Consider the following 22066-nt stretch of genomic DNA (forward strand, 5'->3'; position numbering starts at 1 on the left):
ACTAAACTTCTAATCCAAGCATTTTGACTGTATCCCTCTTGGTCCCCATTCTTAGTGCTTTTCCTTGTCCACTGCATTCGTTTGCAGTTTAACCAGATAAATATGCCAGTTTTTCAAAATACTTTTTCTTATCTTTGAATCTTTTCACTGTGTTTATAACAATGTAATTCATGTCTCTGTACTTAATTTTTTTGTTTCTTAAAAACTAAATTTTATGGTTGGGCATGGTGGCTCATGCCTGTAATCTCCCAGCACTTTGGGAGGCTGAAGCTATCGCATTGCTTGAGCTCAGGAATTTGAGACCAGCCTGGGCAACATGGTGAAAACCCCTCTCTACAAAAAATGCAGAAACAGCCAGATGTGGTGGCACATTCCTGTAGTCCCAACTACTCGCAGGGCTGAGGTGGGAGGATCACTTGAGCCCGGGGAGGTTGAGACTGCACTGAGCCGCGATCACACCACTGCACTCCAGCCTGGGTGATAGAACAAGACCCTGTCTCAAACAAACAAACAAAAACCCAACTAAATTTTATAGCCCTCTTTTTGTGGTCTTCCTTCTTCTCTAATGTTTTGTATCACACTACAGGCATTCCAGTCTCTCTCCCTCGCTTTTTAAGGATGGGGTCTTGATCCATCGCCCAGGTTGGAGTGCGGTGGTCCAGTCTCAGCTCACTGCAGCCTTGACCTCCTGGGCTCAGGTGATTCTCCCTGCTCAGCCTCCAGAATAGCTGTGACCACAGGTGTGTGCCCCCATGCCTGGCTAAGTTTTTGTAGAGCTGGGGTTTGCCATGTTGCTCAGCCTGGTCTTAAACTCCTGAGCTCAAGAAATCCACCCGCCTTGGCCTCACTAAGTGCCGGGATTATAGGCATGAGCCCCTGTGCCCAACCTCACTATTACAAATAATCTTTTGGCATTCTGTTGAGGCCTGCTTTGATTTTTTTTTTCCCCCGTTTTTTTTTTTTTTTTTTTTTTTTTTTAAGAGATGGAGTTTCACTTTTGTGCCCAGGTTGGAGTGCAATAGTGTGATCTCGGTTCACCACAACCTCCGCCTCCCGAGTTCAAGTGATTCTCCTGCCTTAGCCTCCCGAGTATCTGGGATTACAGGCATGTGCCACCACGCTCAGCTAATTTTGTATTTTAGTAGATAACAGGTTTTCTCCATGTTGGTCAGGCTGGTCTCGAACTCCCGACCTCAGGTGGACAGCCTGCCTCGGCCTCCCAAAGTACTGGGATTGCAGGAGTAAGCCACGGCACACAGACTCCCTGTTATGTTTTTACTTATCTTTGGTCTCTTTAATCAGGTCAAAGATTGTCAAAGATTGATGATTCTTAGGTTAAATACATTGTTAGCACTTTGTAAAAAGTAGTGCCTCAATAAATAATATAATGTGGTAATTTTAGGGTAAGACATAATTGTAGAGAATGGATTTTAATTTTTTGTTTGTTTGAGACAGAGTCTTGCTCTGTTGCCCAGCCTGGAGTGCAGTGGTGCAATCTCGGCTCACTGCAAACTCCGCCTCCTGGGTTCACATCATTTTTCTGCCTCAGCCTCCTGAGTAGCTGTCACTACAGGCGCCAGCCACCATGCCTGGCTAATTTTTTTGTATTTTTAGTGAGACGGGGTTTCACCATGTTAGCCAGGATGGTCTCCATCTCCTGACCTCGTGATCCGCCTGCCTTGGCCTCCCAAAGTGCTGGGATTACAGGCGTGAGCCACCGTGCCCGGCAAGGATTTTAATGTTTTTAGTGCCCAAGACTAGAGAATAGATTTTAATGTCAGTAGTATCTGAGACTCATTCTCTTCACTTGGTTTTATTTATCTTTTCTTTCTGAGGAGGGATGGTTTATTTATTAATGTTTTTATTTTAAAAAATTTAAAAAAATTTTTTAGAGACAGGGTCCTCGCTATGTTGCTTAGGCTAGTCTTGAACTCTTGGCCTCTAGTGATCCTTTTGCTTCTTCCTGCCAAAGTGCTGGGATTATAGGTGTGAGTCACTGTGCCCGCTAAGGGATAGTTTAGAAGATTCAGTATTTTGTAGCTCAATATTCTTGGCCTTTTTAGTGTTTTTGTAGAGATTCATAAATCTGCCCTAGATTTCTTTAAGCATTTTGTGTTTTCTTATTTCTAGGTGGAAATTCAGAAAGTTCACTGAAAAATCGTTCTGCTTTCTGTAGTGATAAGCTAGATGAATACTTGGAAAATGAAGGCAAGCTGATGGAAACAAGCATGGGTTTCTCTTCTAATGCTCCCACATCTCCTGTGGTGTACCAGCTTCCCACTAAGAGTACCAGCTATGTACGAACACTTGATAGTGTACTAAAGAAGCAATCTACTATTTCCCCTTCTACCTCTTACTCTTTGAAACCTCATTCTGTACCCCCTGCCTCTCGAAAGGCAAAGTCTCAAAACAGACAGGCAACTTTCAGTGGCCGAACTAAATCATCTTACAAGTCCATTTTACCATACCCTGTTTCACCAAAGCAGAAATACTCTCATATGATTCTGGGAGATAAGGTTACCAAGAATTCTTCAGGCATCATCTCAGAAAATCAGGCGAATAACTTTGTTGTGCCAACTTTAGATGAAAATGTGTTTCCAAAGCAGATTAGTTTGCGGCAGGCACAGCAGCAGCAGCAGCAGCAGCAGCAGCAACAGGGAAGTCGTCCTCCAGGCTTGTCTAAATCTCAGGTGAAGCTAATGGACCTGGAAGACTGTGCACTTTGGGAAGGAAAACCGAGGACGTATATCACAGAAGAGCGAGCAGATGTATCCTTAACAACTCTACTTACAGCTCAAGTAAGTAGCTGCTGTTTTCTGGAAGTATATTAGTGCTTGGCTAGAAAGAGTGAGGTTAGTGAGGGGAAATGGGAACGGTAGTTTTTGGCAGGATGATCAGCTAGTTTTTAGCATTTAGAACCTTCATGGGAACTAAGGCTACGTCTTCCCTGTTTGTTCTTTACCAACTAGCCACTCAGGTGTAGATTCCTCCTGCCAGCAGAGGGAGACAGTACAGTTGTACTTTTGAATAACCTCTCTGCTGTCTAAAGGCTGACCATTCTGAAAATTTCTTAATTTCATTTTCCAACATATGGGCAAGTACATTTGCTGATCTTGTTAAAACAACTTTGAAGATCGTGCCTTTTTTTTTTTTTTTTTTTTTTGAGATGGAGTCTTGCTCTACTGCCCAGGCTGGAGTGCAGTGGCAGGATCTCAGCTCACTGCAACCTCTGCCTCCTGGGTTCAGATAATTCTCCTGCCTCAGCCTCCCGAGTAGCTGGTACTATAGACACATGCCACTGCACCTGGCTAATTTTTGTGTTTTTAGTAGAGACGGGTTTTTGCCATGTTAGCTAGACTGGTCTGGAGCTCCTGACCTTAGGTGATCCACCTGTCCCGCCTCCCAAAGTGTTGGGATTACAGGCATGAGTCACCACGCCTGGCCTGAAAATTACGCTTTTAAAAGATACTAAATCCCAGGAAATTAAAAATTAAGAACCTATGGAGAAAAACCTTTATCTTTTGTGAAATTTTGTATTAACACTTTTTCACTTATTTATTTTTATTTTTATATTTTAAGAATTTTATGGCAAGGGATGCAGGAAGGAATTTTTGATCTATTGATGATATACCTATCTTAGCAGCCTCTGATGCATGTGTACCCAGGCTGGAGTTCAGTGGCATGATCACAGCTTATTGCGATCCTCCCACCTCAGCCTCCTGAGTAGCTGGGGCATATAGATGCGCACTACCATGCCTGGCTAATTTTTTTATTATATTAAAAATACAAATCAGGTTTTGCCACGTTATCCAGGCTGGTCTCAAACTCCTGGGCTCAAGCTATCCGCCCTTCCTCGGTCTCCCAAAGTGCTAGGATTACAAGTGTGAGCTACTGTGCCTGGCCTTTCCATTAATTTTTTTACTTTCCATTTTGTAATTCTGTGACTGAATTCTGGAACTAAAGATCATCAGATGTTGGAACTAAATGCAGATTGTTTTATTCGTTATTAATCCTTCATAAAGACTTCTATTTGTGTATTGTCCTATTCTTTTTTTATTAATTACCTTAGAATAGGGACCAGCAAACTTTTTCTGGTAAAGGGCCAAATAGTAAATATTTAAGGCTTTGCAGACCATACACTCTCTAGCAGTTACCGAACTCTGCTGTTGTAGTTCTTCAGACGGTATGTGTATGAATTAGCCTGGCTGCGTTCCAGTGAAACTTTATGACACAGGCTGGATTTGGCCCATGGGTCTCACCCTTTGTTAATCTTTGCCTTAGAACATTATGTATAATTTATATTGAAAATAAATCCATCCTTGATCGTTTTGCTGATAATTGTCTGTACTAAACATTAGAATGGCAGATTGTTTAGAGCCCTGGTTATATTCATGTTCTGTCCTTTGAATCTGCATTAATCCTGTGCTGTTAGTACTTAAAGTCAGAGACTAATGTAGTCCAGTATATGACCATAAATTGTTGGGGGTGTGGGGGGATGGTTTAGTGGAATTACAATTTTCTACTTTGACTTTAGGCATCCCTCAAAACTAAACCTATCCACACAATTATAAGGAAACGAGCCCCTCCCTGCAACAATGACTTCTGTCGACTGGGTTGTGTATGTTCCAGTCTAGCTTTGGAGAAGCGCCAACCTGCTCACTGCCGCCGACCAGATTGCATGTTTGGTTGTACTTGTTTGAAAAGAAAAGTTGTACTTGTTAAAGGAGGATCCAAAACTAAGCATTTTCAGAGGAAGGCTGCTCATCCTCGAGATCCAGTATTTTATGATACTTTGGGAGAGGAGGCAAGGGAAGAAGAAGAAGGAATCAGGGAGGAGGAGGAACAGTTGAAAGAGAAAAAGAAGAGAAAGAAGCTAGAATACAGTGAGTATTCATTGAGAGTTAAAACTCTGCTGTATCAGTTTTTGGAAAAGTATGGTTATTTTAGAATAATACAATCTACCTTAATCCCGATCAATTATCCAATAAGAGTTTTGAGACTTCTTATTATCCTTACATGCTCTTTCTGACTGGCTGTCTAGATGCACACACACACACACCTTTTTTAGGTTGAATTGTTCTCTGAAAATTGCTTTTTTGTGCTAAATTGAAATCATACTGTTACTTGGTTTTCTAAAATGCCCTTTGACCTTTGAGTTTCTTCCATTTTCTGGATTGTGTGCATGTGCGCGCACACACAGACACACGTATGTTCCTTGGAAAGACTACAGATGATCCATATAATACATCATGTTTTCTAAAAGGAGAAGTTTGCAAAAAGACCCTCTGGTCATGGTTGAAGATTTGGGGACAAAGTAGGGGTGTGGTAAAGCTGAACATCATGTACTGTGTTGAAAATTGGGGATATTTTTGGTGGGAGAGGATAAAATATGATGTAGATGTAGACACAAGTTATATATTATTTCATTATTGTTTTTTTTCGTTTCTGTTACATCTTTGTATTTTGTTCAAATGTATTGAAATGATTTTACCATATAATTGAAACAGGTTTCTTAGTTTATCAGGGGATTAATACTCCTTTTTTGGCAATTTATATTTATATTTCCTGTTGCTCTGTACTCATTTCAGAGATGATGATTAATATTTCAGTGTATGTTCCATCATAAGGTCATGTTCTGCTTTCCACGTCAACAATTGTAGATCTAATTTATAATGTTAGTTTTAATGGCTTCATGTTGTTATAATCCCTTTGGTTGGATAGTTAGCCTTTTTGGGTTTTCTTTATTATAAACTGTATGGTGATGAACATCCATGTTCAGGATAGGCTATTAAAAGTGGAATTGTTGTGACAGTGCGTACATGTTAAACATTTGTAGATGTCATTAGAGTTGTACCAACTTTAGACGTATGCCAGTAGTCGGATACTGGCTGGTGCCAGTTTTCTGTTCTCTTTTTTTTTTTTTTTTTTGAGACAGAGTCTAGCTCTGTTGCCCAGGCTGGAGTGCAGTGGCATGATCTCAGGTCACTGCATCCTCCGCCTCCTGGATTCAAGTGATTCTCCTGCGCCAGCCTCCTGAGTAGCTGCGATTATAGGTGCCCAGCTAATTTTTTTGTATTTTAGTAGAGATGGGGTTTCACCATGTTGCCTAGGCTGGTCTATGAACTCCTGAGCAGTCTTCCTGCCTCAGCTTCCCAAAGTGCTAGGATTATAGGCATGAGCCACTGTACCCAGTTAGTTTTCTATTCTAACACTGAATATTTTAAAACTTTTAAAACTGTCATATGGATAGGCAGAAATTGGTATTGTTTTAGATTTGTATTTCTTCTGTGATAGGTTTATTGACCATTTATCATAAACTTTTTTTCTATAAATTGCCTTTTTGAATTCTTTGCTAACTTTTTTTGGAGTATGTTTTTTTCCTTTAGTTTGCAGAAGCTTTATTTTTTCTAGGTTATAATTTTGTAATTTACATTTTCATTTTGTTCAAGTTTCCCTTCCCCACTGCCCACCACCGCCAGTGAAAAAACAGTGATAGTTAAACTTGGCAGTCTTTTTATGGTTCCTGTCTTTTTTTTGTTTTTTTTTTGAGACAGAGTCTCTCTGGAGTGCAGTGGCGTGATCTCGGCTCACTGCAGCCTCCGCTCTCCCGGTTTCAAGCAATTCTTCTGCCTCAGCCTCCCAAGTGGCTGGGACTACAGGCGTGCACCACCACACCTTACTAATTTTTGTATTTTTTGTAGAGATGGGGTTTCACTATATTGGCCAGGCTGGTCTTGAACTCCTGACTTTATGATCCGCCCACATCGGCCTCCCAAAGTGCTTGGTTTCTGTCTTTGAAGTCTTGCGTAGAAAGTCTTTCTCTACCTGGAGATTATAAAAATATTTAATTATATTTCTTCTAGTACTTTTTTGGACTAAAAAAATAAGTTGTTAATATATCTGAATTTATTTTATGTGAGATTTGTAGTAGGGAATCACATTTCCCCCAAATGCCTAGCCAGTTGTACCATCACTTATTGAGAAATATACTTTTCCTACTGAATTAAAATGTCACCTGTAATAAAATAAATTAAAATATATTAATGCCTGGATTTCTTTCTGGCCTCTCCTGTTTTGTGACCAGTGCCAGGCTATTCTTATTTCTATTTTAGCATTTAAGTGAGATATAGTGTATTTATATACCTAAATGATCTTTGTGTAAATAAGAATTCAAAGGTTTAAAATGCAGCATAGTGTAGATTTATTAGTTTAGTTCTATCCATATCTCCTTACTGAGTTTACTCCCTTCTTATGCTTATGACAACGCATTTCCATTTCAAAGCAACAAAAATAAGATACAGAAGCCCACATAAGCAGGAATACTGCTTACCTGTTAGGCTTTACTGCTTTTTGATTATTGTCTTCATCCTTTGTCCTATCCTTGACTATAATTAAACACCGATAGCCAATTATCAAAGTATTTTTTGGTTTTCTTACTGTTACAGTTCATTATAAAAAGCAAAGCTTGCTATTCCCTATCTAGGAGCCATCAGTTTTCTTGTGCTGTTAGGGAAGGATGAAAAAGGAGGGATGATATTTTTGTTAACAACTGATATGTAAAAGGAGTAGAAATAGGAAAGAGTTCTTACAGGTAAACATGTTGCCGATACCAAAAATGGACAAAGAAAAAAATAAAAAAGCTGGAAAAGTTGAAATCCTTTAGTATGTTTTTCAAAAAGATAGGTGGAAACTGAGGGGAAAAAAAGTAAGTTGTGAAATTGAGGTATAAGCATTTTATTTAGAATGATTGAGTGTAATGACTAAAAATAAACATAAATGGTTAAAAGTAGTCACTTGTGGTCACTGCAACACTGGTTATGATGGAAGACTTGTTATTTTTATATTCTTTAGCACAGTTTTAATTTTTTGTGTGTTTTTGTTATGTGGTTAATATATAAATAAAATCAGTATTCTCAATGCATAAAATCTTGACATTTAATACTTTTTTTGGTCATTGTAACAGACTTAAAATTTTTTTTGTAATGGTTCAATCCATTGCTGAAAAAAAAAAAGGGTAACATTATTGGACCCTCTTATGCATGACACTCTGTGAGGGTTCTATCATTTAAACCTGCAACCTTATATGATAAGGAGGCTTCATTCTCCGTTTTACAAATGAGCTAATTGAGTGCTTAGTGACTTGTTCTCCAAGGTCGTCATAAAGATACTAAGTGAGTTGTAGGGTACTGCCAAGTTCTCATGCTTTTTCTGCCTTGTAAGATTATAATTTCTGAAATTTTAATTCTGCCTCCTTGTTGTAGACCCATTTGGCCTTTACTTTTATCACCTGCTTATCCTTTGGTTTGTCAAAAAATACTGCTGGCTGTGCAGAGGTACTGTGCCTAGCTATTGTGGGTAGTACCAAGGGAAAGAATAAAACCTGACATTTCTGTTTTCTTAGCCCACTTTATATACCTATAAATTAACTATGTAAAGAAAAAAATCAATAAAATTGGTACTTGTAGCCAGACTGAGGAATAAAGAGAATATACTAATTACCAATATTAGGAATGAAAGGTGACTTCAGACATTGAAAGGATGATATGGCAATATTGTGAACAACTTTATGCCAGTAAATTGGACAACTCAAATGAAATGGAGAAACTCTTTAAAAGACACAAGGTATAAAACTCACTCAAGAAGAAATAGATGACTGTTTAGCCTTATACTTATTAAAGAATTGAACTTGTAGTGGAAAACACTGCAATAATAATTCTGGTCTGAGTTGCTTCACTGTTGAATTCTACAAAACATTAAAGACTAAATCCCATATAATACAGTCTTCCATAAAATGGTATCATCTTGTGAGACTAGCATTACCCTGATATTCAATCCATAAAAAGACTTTATAAGAAAACTGTAGACTGATAACCCTTATGAACATAGATGTAAAATTTCTAAATAAAAGTTTAGTTTAGCAACTCAGATCCAACAATATATTTAAAGGATACTGCATCATGGCTAAGTGGGGTGTATCCTAGAAGTGTAGGATTTGTTTAACATTCGAAAAATTAATCATTATACTTTGCCATTACAATGGATTTAAAAATAAAACTATATAATCATCTCAAGATCAATCTCACACTATATATACATATATATATAGTGTATATATGTAGTATAGATATATGTAGTGTTATCTAATTAGGTTCTTAAGAAATTTAAAACACCAGTTTGTGAGGATAAATTCCATTTGTCAGGGCAAACACAGATCACAGGTAGCCCTGGAGCTGAGGAATAGCTTTGATTTTTTGTACAATTTGTGAGTCCACAACTTTCTCATCAATCTTGCACTGCTCTGTAGTCTTGTAGTTCTCTTTTTCTGTGTCAGAGATCTCACCTTCCTGGTGTCTGGGCTTCTGTAGCTGCTTCTTGAAGTGAGCATCAATGAGATGTTTTGGGATTTTTACATTGCTGGTGCTAATTTTGGTTGAGGTGGCAATGACAAATTTCTGGTGTGTTCAAACTCCACCTGATTAAGAGATATTTTTGAAAGATTGACAAAATTCGTTTCTGGTAAAAATTCTCAGCACTCTAGGAATAGAAAGGAATTTTCTCAACTGGATAAAAGAATCTCTGAAAAATATTACAATTGACATATTAATGATAAAATACTTATTGTTCTCTCCCAAAGACTGGGAATGAAGAAGAATGCCCACTTTTACCACTTCTGTTTAACTTTATACACAGGAGGTCCTAGCTGGTGCAGTAAGGCATGATAAAGAGAGAGGTGTCCAGATTGGAAAGGAGGAAGTAAAAATTAGCTTTATTCGTGGATAGGAAAATCCTAGGGAATCTACAAAATAAGCTACTAGAACTGTAAGTCATTTTAATGAGGTTGCAGCATACATTATCAGTATGCACCATGTTTGTATATATAAACAATGAACAATTGGAAATTGAGATAAATTGAGATTAAAAAAAACCATTTAAAATAGCATCCAAAGAGAAGAGACACTTAAGGATAACTTTGATAAAAGATGCCTAAAACCTATATACTAAAAACTATAAGACATTGCTGAGAGTGATTTTAAGAGGCCTAAATAAATGGAAAAATATATTGTTTGCATTTATCAGAAGACACTCTTGGTAAGATACTTTTCACAAATTGGCCTGTAGATCTGCTGATGCTATTCCAATCGAAATCTTAATAGGCTTCTGGGGGATAGAAATTGGCAAGTTTCTAAAATTTTTATGAAAAACAAAGGACTTAGAATAATTCAAACAACTTTGATAAAGAATGTACCTGGCCATGCATGGTGGCTCATGCCTGCAATCCCAGCACTTCGGGAGGCCGAGACTGGTGAATCATCTGAGCTCAGGAGTTCATGACCAGCCTGGGCAACATGGCGAAACCCGGTATCTACCAAGAATACAAAAAATTAGCCTGGTATGGTGGCATGCACCTGTAGTCCGAGCTGCTCCCGGCTGAGGTGGGAGGATCACTTGAGCCTGGGAGGCAGAGGTTGCAGTGAACTGAAATCATGCCACTGCACTGCAGTCTGGATGACAGAGTGAGACCCTGTCTCAAAAAAAAAAAAAATTAATGTTCTAAATTCTGGTGACATTATATGTTGTAATTAGTAAATATGTCCATATGTATAAAATACATATTAGGGATTAGAGATAGAAATTTGATTTAGATATGAATATTTGTGTAATTTTACATATAACATTAAATGAGATAATTTATATTAATGAATTAATATATTTAAATTGATAACAGTTCAACATTTTTTATTTAAAAAAATAACTAGCTATCATTAAGTGAATCCTTTTTTTATAGGAAGGGGAGGGACTGATTGAGAAAGGGTTCTGGAATTGATAGCACTGTTCTATTTCTTGTATTGTGTTTATGTAGATGTATAGTTCTTAATATGTATTGAGCTGTATATTGTTTATGTACTTTTTAAATAAATGTTATATTTCATTATAAAGATACTCAAAATGCCTACAGAAATCAGAGGAAGAGGAGCATGGTGTGTTAGTGTGCTGTATTAGCATGGCAGTTCTTGTAGGTCTTCTAAGTGTAATGCTATTCATTTATGGTGCAACTACTATGGACACTGCTAAGAGTGAGGACATGGAATAAGGCAATTAAAACAAATCCATCTCTCTAAGAGGTTATTGTCAATTTGATAAAATGAGTGTGTGGTGAAAAGATACATATTTATTGTAATTTTAAGTCCCACAAGTAACTAAATTCCTGTAATGTTTTAAGTGTCATCAACAAAAGGCTTACTGAGAAGCCAGAAGACAGAGTGATAAAGCTAGGGGACTTGGGGAAGGTAATATATATTAAGAGGCATTTCAATAGAAATGAGGAGACCATTTCTTTGTTAAAACTGTTTTCCATTCTTGGCTCCTGTCAATGAATATGTGCTACTGAGGTTCTTCCCTTAATTCCGCCTTTTCCTGCTGAGTGTTGTTCTGTTTTTTTCCTGAGTTTCAGGGAAAGAGTAGGGGAATCTCTAGTGTCATTATAAGGGGGAATGAAGAGGTGCTGTATCTTGAATCCCAGGCTGTAAAAAGGAATCAGGTGAACAGTGGGCCAGTGAGTGTGAGGGATCAGTAACTTCTTCTTGCCTTTGTGAGGAGTCTGTTTTCATGGCTTCAATTCTACTAGTCTCTGCCAATGATAGTCCTGATTTTTAATTCCCATACTATTTTATTTATTTACATATATTTTTGAGAGAGAGGGTCTTGCTCTGTCACCCAGGCTGGAGTGCTGTGTCTTGATCATAGCTAACTGTACTATATCATTGATCTGGCTCAAGCGATCCTTCCATCTTAGCCTCTGGAGTAGCTAGGACTACAGGTGCATGCCACCATGCCCAGCTAAAGCTTTTTATATTCTGTAGAGACAGGGTCTTGCTATGTTGCCCAGTCTGGTTTTGGACTCCTGACCTCAAGAGATCCTCCGACCTTGGCTTCTGTATTGGGATTATAGGTGTGAGCTACTGCACCTGGCTCCCTACCCTATTTTTAGTATGTTGTTGTCCTTCCAATTTAAGACATCTTGTAAACAGAACTGAACTCTACCCGTCTCAGCTAGCTCCTTTTATGAACTCCCCTGTTTATTAGAAGCTCCATTTCTCGTTTTTTCCCATTCTGGTGACAGATTAACCATTTCCTACATATCCACAGTTGAAATTTTAAAATTGTCTTTGCCTGTGAGAGATTAAGAGAAATATGAATAATCATTCTTGGCATCTTAAGAGGTTTTTTTTTTTGAAGTACTGTACTGTGTATTTTGTAGCTATTATTTCAAAAGGAAAAGATGAAAAGGGACCTTTGCTTAGTATAATGCTTAGTTTATGAAGGCTTAGAAAATCCTTAAAAGATTATTGATAGAAGTCCAAGACGTCTTGCTTGCCCTAAAGGTGCTTTTGTTTTTGTCTTATAATTAATATGTGTATAAAATAATTAACTACACTGAATAAGAAAGTTTTTACTAAATGTGTGGTAGAACCTCTTAATACCACTTTCACTGGGAGGGCAAACCTCAAAAGACATACTTGTACATACTTACTATACATGCTACCTATTTCCTTTCCTTTTTTTTCTCTTAAGTACCTAACCATATTCCAACACATTTTCCTTATTTGTCACATTGCCTGTCTCATCTTACTTACCCCAAAAGCTACCTGAGGGCAAGGATTTTTGTCAGTTTTATTCATTGTTGTATCTGCAAAGTCTGATACGTAGTAGAAATTCAAATATTTGAATGCATAAATGAATATTGGTGGCTCACAACTGTAATCTGGCACTTTGGGAGGCCAAGATGGGCAGATCACTTAAGGCCAGGAGTTTGAGACCAGCCTGGCCAACACGACAAAACCCCATCTCTACTAAAATATAAAAATTAGCCAGGTGTGGTGGTGTATGCCTGTAATCCCAGCTACTCAGGTGGCTGAGGCATGAGAATCTCCTGAACCTGGGAGGCAGAGGTTGCTGTGAGCCAAGATCGCACCACTGCACTCCACCCTGGGTGACAGAACAAGACTGTCTCAAAAAAAAAAAAATTTTTTTTTTCAGTAAGATCTTCTCTGACTCTGCTAAATATAATAGCATCCCCCTTTTAATTCTTCATTCCTTAATTACCTTGCTCTGTTTTTCTACATGGCTTACCATTACTTGATACTATATATTTATGGGTTTGTCTTCTCCTACTTGATTTTAAACTCTGAGGGCAAGAACTTTGTTTTATTCATAGCTGTGTTCATTCTAGTGCCTAAAACAGTATCTGGTTGATGGCTGGTGTTCAACAAATATTTATAGATGAATAAATTAAAAGTATATGAATGCAACTAAATGCCCTTTTTTGAGGGGGGGGGTATCTACTTGATTGTTTTAATAAGTTACTGCCTTTTGTGAAGAAGCATATTTTGTTTTGTCAGTGCCTCAGTATTGATCGTTTGTTGCGAAAAGCACCTAAAATCTTACCCTTCTTTTTTGTTAAGCTATATGTGAAACAGAGCCTGAACAGCCTGTTCGACATTACCCATTATGGGTAAAAGTAGAAGGTGAAGTAGATCCAGAACCAGTTTATATCCCCACACCTTCTGTCATTGAGCCTATGAAACCATTGTTATTGCCTCAGCCAGAAGTTTTATCTCCTACTGTGAAGGGCAAACTGCTCACTGGCATTAAATCTGCGCGGTCATACATTCCCAGACCCAATCCCGTGGTAAGTTTGGAATTTAATTTTTTATTATGAGTTACCAAAGTCACATGTAAAGATGATGTGTTTCAACTAAATTTTTGGTTGATATTTTGTGAATCATTTTGCTTTCAGTAATACGTTTATAAGACATCTTCCTTTCTGGTTTAATCAGTTTAGTGCTGGCATTTTAAAAATGTCTTAAAAGTAGAAATGAGTAGTAGTAATTTTAAAAAACAGCCATCTTCTCTTCAAGAAGATCATAGAAAGATGGGCTTTTTTACATGACTTGGAAAAAGTTTTAAAAGATACTGCTCCTGTATTGTAGAATATTAATAGTCAAGATAAGCAGTATATATTATTAGTAGAAAAACATGAGGAAAAAGCTTTTAAAAGCAAATTTAAAAATGCACAATAATATCAGTAAAGTTTAAGATTTAAAGTAACAGTTGATATAATATGACTGTGAAGACTGGTAGGTAAAAGTAGGAAGTTATTCATTGTGTTAATGGCTTAAGCAAGTCTTATTATCAAATCCATATATCCTACTAGTCCATTAGATTGAAGAAAAATCCTATACTACGATGCTACTGAATATGTTCTCTGTAGCAGAGCTATTATAACACTGTTTGTTTCTGGCCTGTGATGGAATAGGCAAGGGTAGGCTGGGCGCGGTGGCTCACACTTGTAATCCCAGCACTTTGGGAGGCTGAGGCGCGTAGATCACCTGAGGTCGGGAGTTTTGAGACCAGCCTGGCCAACATGGTGAAACCCCGTCTCTACTAAAAATACGAAAAATTAGCCCTGTGTGGTGGCTCATGCCTATAATCCCAGCTACTCGGGAGGCTGAGGCAGGAGAATCGCTTGAACCTGGGAGGCGGAGGTTGTGGTGAGCTGAGATTGCACCACTGCATTCCAGCCTGGATGACAGAGCAAGACTCCATCTCAAAAACAACAACAAAACCTGAAAAAGACAAGAGTTAGGGCCGCTGATCTCCACGCAGTCAAAATTCTGCATGTAACTTTCAGCTCCCCTAAAACTGAACAATAGTGTACTGTTGACTGGAAGCCTTACCAATAACGTAAACAGTCAACACATATTTGTATGTTATATATAGTATATACTATATTCTTACAATAAAGTGAGCTGTGGAAAAGAAAATGTTACTAAGAAAATAATAAGGGAAAGAAAGTGTTGTTATTGTTCATTAGTGGATCATCATAAAGGTCTTCATACTCACTGTCTTCACATGGAGTAGTCTGAGGAGGAAGAGGAAGGGTTGATTTTACTGTCTTGGTGACAGAGGTGTAAGAAAATCCATATGTGAGTGGACCCACATAGTTCAAACCTGTGTTGTTCAGGGGTCAACTGTATAGAAAAGAAGAGTAAATATTTAGAAATTTCTACAGCAAGTTGATTAGACTGAATCTAATATTTTAAAAACCTTGCATTTTATATGTTTTTAGTTTTTCTAGTAATTTATTGTATTTACTAAAGTGTCAGTCTATGATGGACTGGTAATTAGGAATGTATCCTTCATCATAGGTAATTTGAAATGCACTGTTCTGGTATGATCTGAAATTTCCTGATAGAGAATTGGATCCTTTCTGACTATCCTAAGATTAGGGCTTATGAACTGTACTTGTGCTATTTGATTTTAAAGTTGGCATTAAAAAGTTTCAACTATTGTAATAGAAAAAAAACATTCGTTTTGTTTTGGGGTCTTGGGGAGTTTTTCCCATTGTATGGAATGTTTTGTTGTATGAAATTTACAGATTCGGGAAGAGGACAAAGATCCCGTCTACTTGTACTTTGAAAGTATGATGACTTGTGCTCGAGTTCGAGTATATGAGCGAAAAAAAGAGGACCAGAGACAACCGTCTTCTTCCTCCTCCCCATCTCCATCATTTCAGCAGCAGAGTTTATGTCATTCTAGCCCTGAGAACCATAGTAATGCAAAGGTGAGTTTATTGTTGCATAATTTCTTTTCAATTTCTAATTCCCTGATTTTGGTGTTAAGATTTGCATTACTATCAGAATAATTAATCTACTAATTATCCTACAGGGTAGAGAAGTTATATGTGACATGTTTATCAGTTTATTTCTCTGTGTACCTATTGTATGATATGTCCATTAGGGTTATTACAAGTATTATTCTTTCTTGGTTGGGCGCCGTGGGTCATGCCTCTAATCCCAGCACTTTGGGACGCTGAGGCAGGAGGATCAGTTGAGCCCAGGATTTCAAGACTAGCCTGACCAATATGGTGAAACGCTGTCTTTACTAAAAATACAAAAAAAAATTAGCTGGGCCTGGTGTCGCATGCCTGTAAACCCAGCTACTTGGGGCGCTGAAGAACGAGAATTGCTTGAACTTGGGAGGCGGAGGTTGGAGGTTGCAGTGAGCTGCTATCATGCCACTTTACTCCAGCTTGGGTGACAGAGTGAGACTCTGTTTAAAAATATATATATATTGCCCTTTCCGCCATCTTTCCGCGCCAATAAAATGGTGCGCATGAATGTCCTGGCTGATGCTTTCAAGAGCATCAACAATGCCGAAAAGAGAGGCAAACGCCAGGTGCTTATTAGGCCGTGCTCCAAAGTCATCGTCCGGTTTCTCACTGTGATGATGAAGCATGGTTACATTGGCGAATTTGAAATCATTGATGATCACAGAGCTGGGAAAATTGTTGTGAACCTTACAGGCAGGCTAAACAGGTGTGGAGTGATCAGCCCCAGATTTGATGTGCAACTCAAAGATCTAGAAAAATGGCAGAATAACCTGCTTCCATCCCGCCAGTTTGGTTTCATTGTACTGACAACCTCAGCTGGCATCATGGACCATGAAGAAGCAAGATGAAAACACACAGGAGGGAAAATCCTGGGATTCTTTTTCTAGGAATGTAATACATACATTTACAAATAAAATGTCTCATGGGGAAAAAAATATATATATATATATAAAAAAATTCTTTTTCTTTTCTTTTTTGTTTTTGTTATAATAATCTTTTATTTATTTATTTATTTTGAGATGGAGTTAATTTTTTTTTTTTTTTTTAAGACGGAGTCTCACTCTGTCGCCCAGGCTGGAGTGCAGTGGCGTGATCTCAGCTCACTGCAAGCTCCGCCTCCCGGGTTCATGCCATTCTCCTGCGTCAGCCTCCCAAGTAGCTGGGACTACAGGCGCCCGCCACCATACCCGGCTAATTTTTTTTATTTTTTAGTAGAGACGGGGTTTCACCATGTTAGCCAGGCTGGTCTCGATCTCCTGAACTCATGATCCGCCCGCCTTGGCCTCCCAAAGTGCGGGGATTACAGGCATGAGCCACCGTGCCTGGCCTGAGATGGAGTTTTGCTCTTGTTGCCCAGGCTGGTGTGCAATGGTACGGTCTCGGCTCAGTGCAACCTCTGCCTCCCAGGTACAAGCGATTCTCCTCCCTCAGCCTCCCGGGTAGCTGGAAATACAGGTGCCTGCCACCACATCCAGCTATTTTTTTGTATTTTTAGTAAAGACGGTTCCACTATGTTGTCCAGGCTGGTCTTGAACTCCTGACCTCAGATGATCCACCCGTCTCAGCCTCCCAAAGTGCTGGGATTACAGGCGTGAGCCACTGCACCCGGCCACATTTGCCCCCAGCACTTTGGGAGGCCGAGGTGGACTGATCGAGACTAGCCTGGCCAACATGGTGAAACCCCATCCCTAGAAAAAATGCAAAAAATTAGCTGGGAATGGTGGTGGACGCCTGTAATCCCAGCTATTTGGGAGGCTGAGGCAGTAGAATCACTTGAACACAGGAGACCGAGGTTGCACTGAGCTAAGGCCACATTGCGCTCCAGCCTGGGCAACAAGAGCAAAACTTCATCTCAAAAGAAAAAAAAGAAAAATGTAATTATGCACTGGTTATCAAGAAAGTTAACTCAATAATAGGGAATAGTTTTCAAATATGCAGCCTGTACCAACAAAATCCTGTATGATTTATGCAGTCGTTCAAGCAAACACAAGAAAATTGGTTCAATTTCTATGAATTATCAAGAGGAAAGGAAAACATGCCCTTCTATCTCAAATAAATCAATCAGGTTTGAATGACAGCTTTTTTGGATATAATAAAGACATACATGCACACAATAAAGACAAAATGTGTCTTCCCATTCAGAAACACTTCCTCTTTTAGTCCATTATATACTTTGCATAATCTTGTGTAGTAAGTCTTTGCTGCAAATGATAATATTCAAAGTAAATCCCTCCTCGTTTAGTGTCCTAAGAAGCCAATAGTTGCAGCAATTTGAGCATTAAATAATATTCCAATGCTGTTACCAGGCAAGTAAACGCTGAGGCTGTAAAAAGAAGAAACTATGTTATAAGTCATGTATTTGTGATTATTTTGCAGAGATAAAGAGAATAATGTTATCGTTAAGTGGAGAGCAAAATACAAAGGACATCCAGCCAATTTTCTCTCCTGCATTTTTCATTCCGTGGAAAATTAAGGATGAAAGACATTCTTAAGGGCAACATTAATGCCAGTTCTTCTTAAAAACTCCTGTATTTTAAAACAAAATAAGGATGACAGTAATTTAAAAATATAAATTATATGTAATTTAGAACCTATAAACAGTATTTAAAATTAACACATTATTAATGACCACTTTAATTATAAGTTCTAATTTCAGATCTCATGATAAATAAAAACTTTGTTACCTATATTAAAAAATTATGTAGTTAAGCTAGTAGAATAAACATCTATGTATGTATGCAGAGAAATTTTTAATTACCTTTTTAGTATATTTTAAAATAATTTCTCTCAATTATTTTAAACATTTTAATAAAAACTCTTTAAACTCAGTGAGGTAGAAGGAAAGACAGAAAAAGCATCATGTTTTTAAAGTAGTTAATATACTAGTTTTACTTTGTTACATCATTTTGGATAAAAATACTTCTGTTTTCCCAGCTTTCAGGAGGTAGATCTGGCTTTTAGGGACTTTTAGGGACTCCCTAGTCTCCAGTTTAAAATACCCATGAATTAATTTTTAAGAAGGACAAACTTTTATGAATAAAGACACAAGAAGTTAGTTTTTCAAAGTAAAGTTATTCATAGCAAATAATCCTAATTATACACTATGACATTTGATCCCAGTACTAACTGAAACTTGGTTAATAAGATCATTTTTTCAATTTTAAGAAATGGAATTAGGCATCTCTTTAACATGTGGGGAAGCAGGACATTTGAGAAGTAATAACACCAATGAGAGTTTTTTGTGTAACTGCAACTGGGCAATTATACATTCTCCCATTTGATCCTGCTACTGTTCACCATGTGTCAGGTAGTGTGCCAGTGTGCTGTGCAGTTACATGTACTACCTTATTTAACCATATGAGGTTGGTGGTATTATCCCCATTGCACACATGAGGCAATAAAGGCCTAAGTTATATTGCTAGCAAGCAGTGGAGCCAGGATTTAAGACTAAGTATACTTGACACCAAAGGTGTCTTTTTTTTGTTGTTTTTTTTTAAAGAAAAAGCCCCCAAAATCCATTTTGTTATCCTGTTTTTGAGGCAGAGTCTTGCTGTGTCCCCCAGGCTGGAGTGCTGTAGCCCAGCCTCAGCTCACTGCAAGCTCCGCCTCCCGGTTCACACCATTCTCCTGCCTCAGCCTCCTGAGTAGCTGGGACTACAGGCGCCCGCCCCCACGCCCGGCTAATTTTTTGTATTTTTAGTAGAGACAGGGTTTCACCGTGTTAGCCAGGATGGTCTCTATCTCCTGACCTCGTGATCCGCCCACCTTGGCCTCCCAAAGTGCTGGGATTACAGGCGTGAACCACTGTGCCTGGCCTGTTATCCTTATTATACCCTGTGGCACCTGAAAGACTCAGTTTGTCGTTTACTTGAGCCACATAATGCTATCTAGATGGTTATATCCTCTGCTAATGCAAGAGCTGATAAATTTTTAGATAACCAAGTGAATACTTACTCATTGTGAGGTGGGAGGTATTTTAGTCCTTCATTTAAATTTGCTGTTTATCCTCTGTGGCCTGTCTAGGGAGACATTCTACATATATGTAAAATGCTTAGGTCAGCATGTGCCTGGTACATTTTAAATACCCTGTAAACACTAGCTTTCATTATTATCTGCCCAGAACAAAATCTGCTATTAATACGTTAACTACATAGATTAAATGGAAACTGCCATTATCCTACAGCTCTTGCCTCCTTGGCAACAGTGTTCTGGGTCAAAGGATGGTGTCTGATCCAAGATGAACCATTCAGACTCCTTTCCTAGGATTTTAAAAATTGGAACTAAGGGCTGCTCTGTCTATGGAGTAACCATTTTTTTATTCCTCTCCTTTTTTTTTTTTTTTAAAGATGGAGTCTCGCTCAGCTGCCCAGGCTAGAGTGCAACCACTGTCTCTGGGGTTCAAGCGATTCTCCCGTCTCAGCCTCCCGAGTAGCTAGCATTACAGGCGGACGCCACCATGCCCGGCTAATTTTTATATTTTAGTAGAGACAGGATTTTATCATGTTGACCAAGCTGGTCTTGAACTCCTGACCTCGGGTGATCCGCCTACCTTGGCCTCCCAAAGTGCTAGGATTACAGGCGTGAGCCACCACGTCCAGCCTATTCCTCTACTTTCTTAATTTGCTTTCACTTAAAAAAATTGGAACTAAGGAAAGAGGGCAGTCTCTCCTGATTAGTGAAAGTGGAATGATAAAAGAGTCTAGGTGGCAATCTTTCCAACCCATGGAGGAAGCTGGTATGAGAAACTTGAGGCACACATTCACAGATAATTTAAAGAATAAGTTCTAATTCCAGTTACCCTTGTAGTTAGGCTATACCTCTCCCTTTCCATGGTTCAGCTGATGGCTAGGGCTCCACCTTCACTTGTACTGCCACCTCAACATCAGTGGTGACTACCCAGAAAACCACTAAAGGTATAAATCAGCAGTTTTCTTTTAAACAGCAATTTGTTAATAATGACAAAAACAAAAAAATTTAAATGTACATATCTTTTTGACCCTAAATTTTAAGTGTACATAGCATGAGGGCACAAAGATATGTGCGTGTATGTGTGTTTACTCAAACATACACATATATATGACTGTTCAGTGCACTATTGTCCTCACTAATGAAAAATTGGAGGCAGAATGCCTGTTAATAGAGGATTTGGTAAATTAAAAAGTAGTATTCTTTCTGATCCTGGAGTAATTTTTAAAAATTCTGGTTTTATTTGTTTATCTGTAATTATTAGGGTGTGCATCTTTCCACATTGGCAAATTTTCTTTCTTTCTCACTTTTTTTTTTTTTTTTGAGATAGGGCCTCACTGTGTCACCCAGGCTGAAGTGCAGTGGCGCAGTCTCGGCTCACTGCAACCTTCACCTCCCTGGCTCAAGCGATCCTTCTGTCTCAGCCTCCCAACTAACTGGGACTATAGGTGTGTGCCACCATTTGTGGCTAAGCTTTTGTATTTTTTGTATAGATGGGGTTTTGCCATGTTGGCCAGGCTGGTTTTGAACTCCTAGGCTCAAGTGATCTGCCCACCTTGGCCTCTCAGAATGCTGGGATTACAGGCATGAGCCACCGAGACTGGCCTCAATTGGTGAATTTTCTGAATAGCTGCAGTTTGTTTTGTTTAACAGCAAATAAATATGTTTCCCTCTTTACTATAAAGTACAATGTGAATTATTTTCTTGATGACTCAGTTACTATCAGGGACATTAGGGAACAAAGCTACGTGTTTTTGCCCAGGGTTTTATATGATAGTAGTGTAGCTGTGGATGTGGATTGAAGCTGTTGACATTTTAATCATTCTAATGATTTAAACTTCCATGAGAGATTTAATGCTTTTGTCCAAGTTTCTGTGGGTATTGAATATATGTTAAGTTAAAGTATTTCTGTGTTACTGTCTCCTTCAGGAACCTGACTGTGAACAGCAGCCCTTAAAACAACTCACCTGTGACTTGGAGGATGATTCTGATAAATTACAAGGTCAGAATGAACACTAGATCTTAACATTTGGTAGAAATTATTCAGATCTAGATTATATTAATAATGGGAGAAAACCCAAACCATCAATTCAGAATATGTCTGCTTACCCTGTTTGAAACTTATGCCAAAAACAAGGACAATAAGTAAAAGGTTTTTTTCCCATTATTTGGTCTGTTGACACGCCTGCTCTCAAAAATAAAGGAAAATTCGTTCATGTTGATATAGCATGTTGTTGCAAGAGACATTTAGGATGAGGTCAGTGAATTTTTTTTTTTAACTTCTTTCCAAACCTCAGCAATATTGGCATCATTAGCTATTGGTCCTCCATCACTGCCACCTCTGGGGAAATCTAGAAGGAGAAAGGAAGGGAATATTACTGTGATTTACTAGTCGAGGCTACTATCAGAATTACTTTGATGAGAGGT

General features: G+C 38.4%; 1 protein-coding gene and 1 pseudogene across 22 annotated transcripts in view; both read left to right on the plus strand.

Annotated features, from left to right (window-relative positions):
* MGA (MAX dimerization protein MGA) overlaps positions 1–22066 on the plus strand; it is a 168581-nt gene that overhangs the window by 111867 nt on the left and 34648 nt on the right. For 20 of the 21 annotated variants that reach the window (XR_013395519.1, XR_013395518.1, XR_013395520.1 and 17 more), the window contains 5 exons: positions 2131–2798; positions 4535–4883; positions 13464–13690; positions 15440–15625; positions 21569–21641. Coding sequence is in view for 17 of the 21 variants with exons in the window: in XM_028850767.2 (XP_028706600.2) it covers positions 2131–2798; positions 4535–4883; positions 13464–13690; positions 15440–15625; positions 21569–21641 (1503 nt within the window). In the remaining 4 variants the exon portion in view is untranslated. Of the gene's footprint in view, positions 1–2130; positions 2799–4534; positions 4884–13463; positions 13691–15439; positions 15626–21568; positions 21642–22066 lie in introns of those variants that run through there. The other variant, XM_077939147.1, reaches the window with a different exon arrangement.
* Positions 16138–16599, plus strand: LOC114679384 (small ribosomal subunit protein uS8 pseudogene; annotated as a pseudogene). Its single transcript, XR_003731213.2, has one exon. The product of XR_003731213.2 is annotated as a small ribosomal subunit protein uS8 pseudogene (transcript).

The sequence above is a fragment of the Macaca mulatta genome, chromosome 7 (genome assembly GCF_049350105.2).
Source record: "Macaca mulatta isolate MMU2019108-1 chromosome 7, T2T-MMU8v2.0, whole genome shotgun sequence".
Lineage (NCBI taxonomy): Eukaryota > Metazoa > Chordata > Mammalia > Primates > Cercopithecidae > Macaca > Macaca mulatta.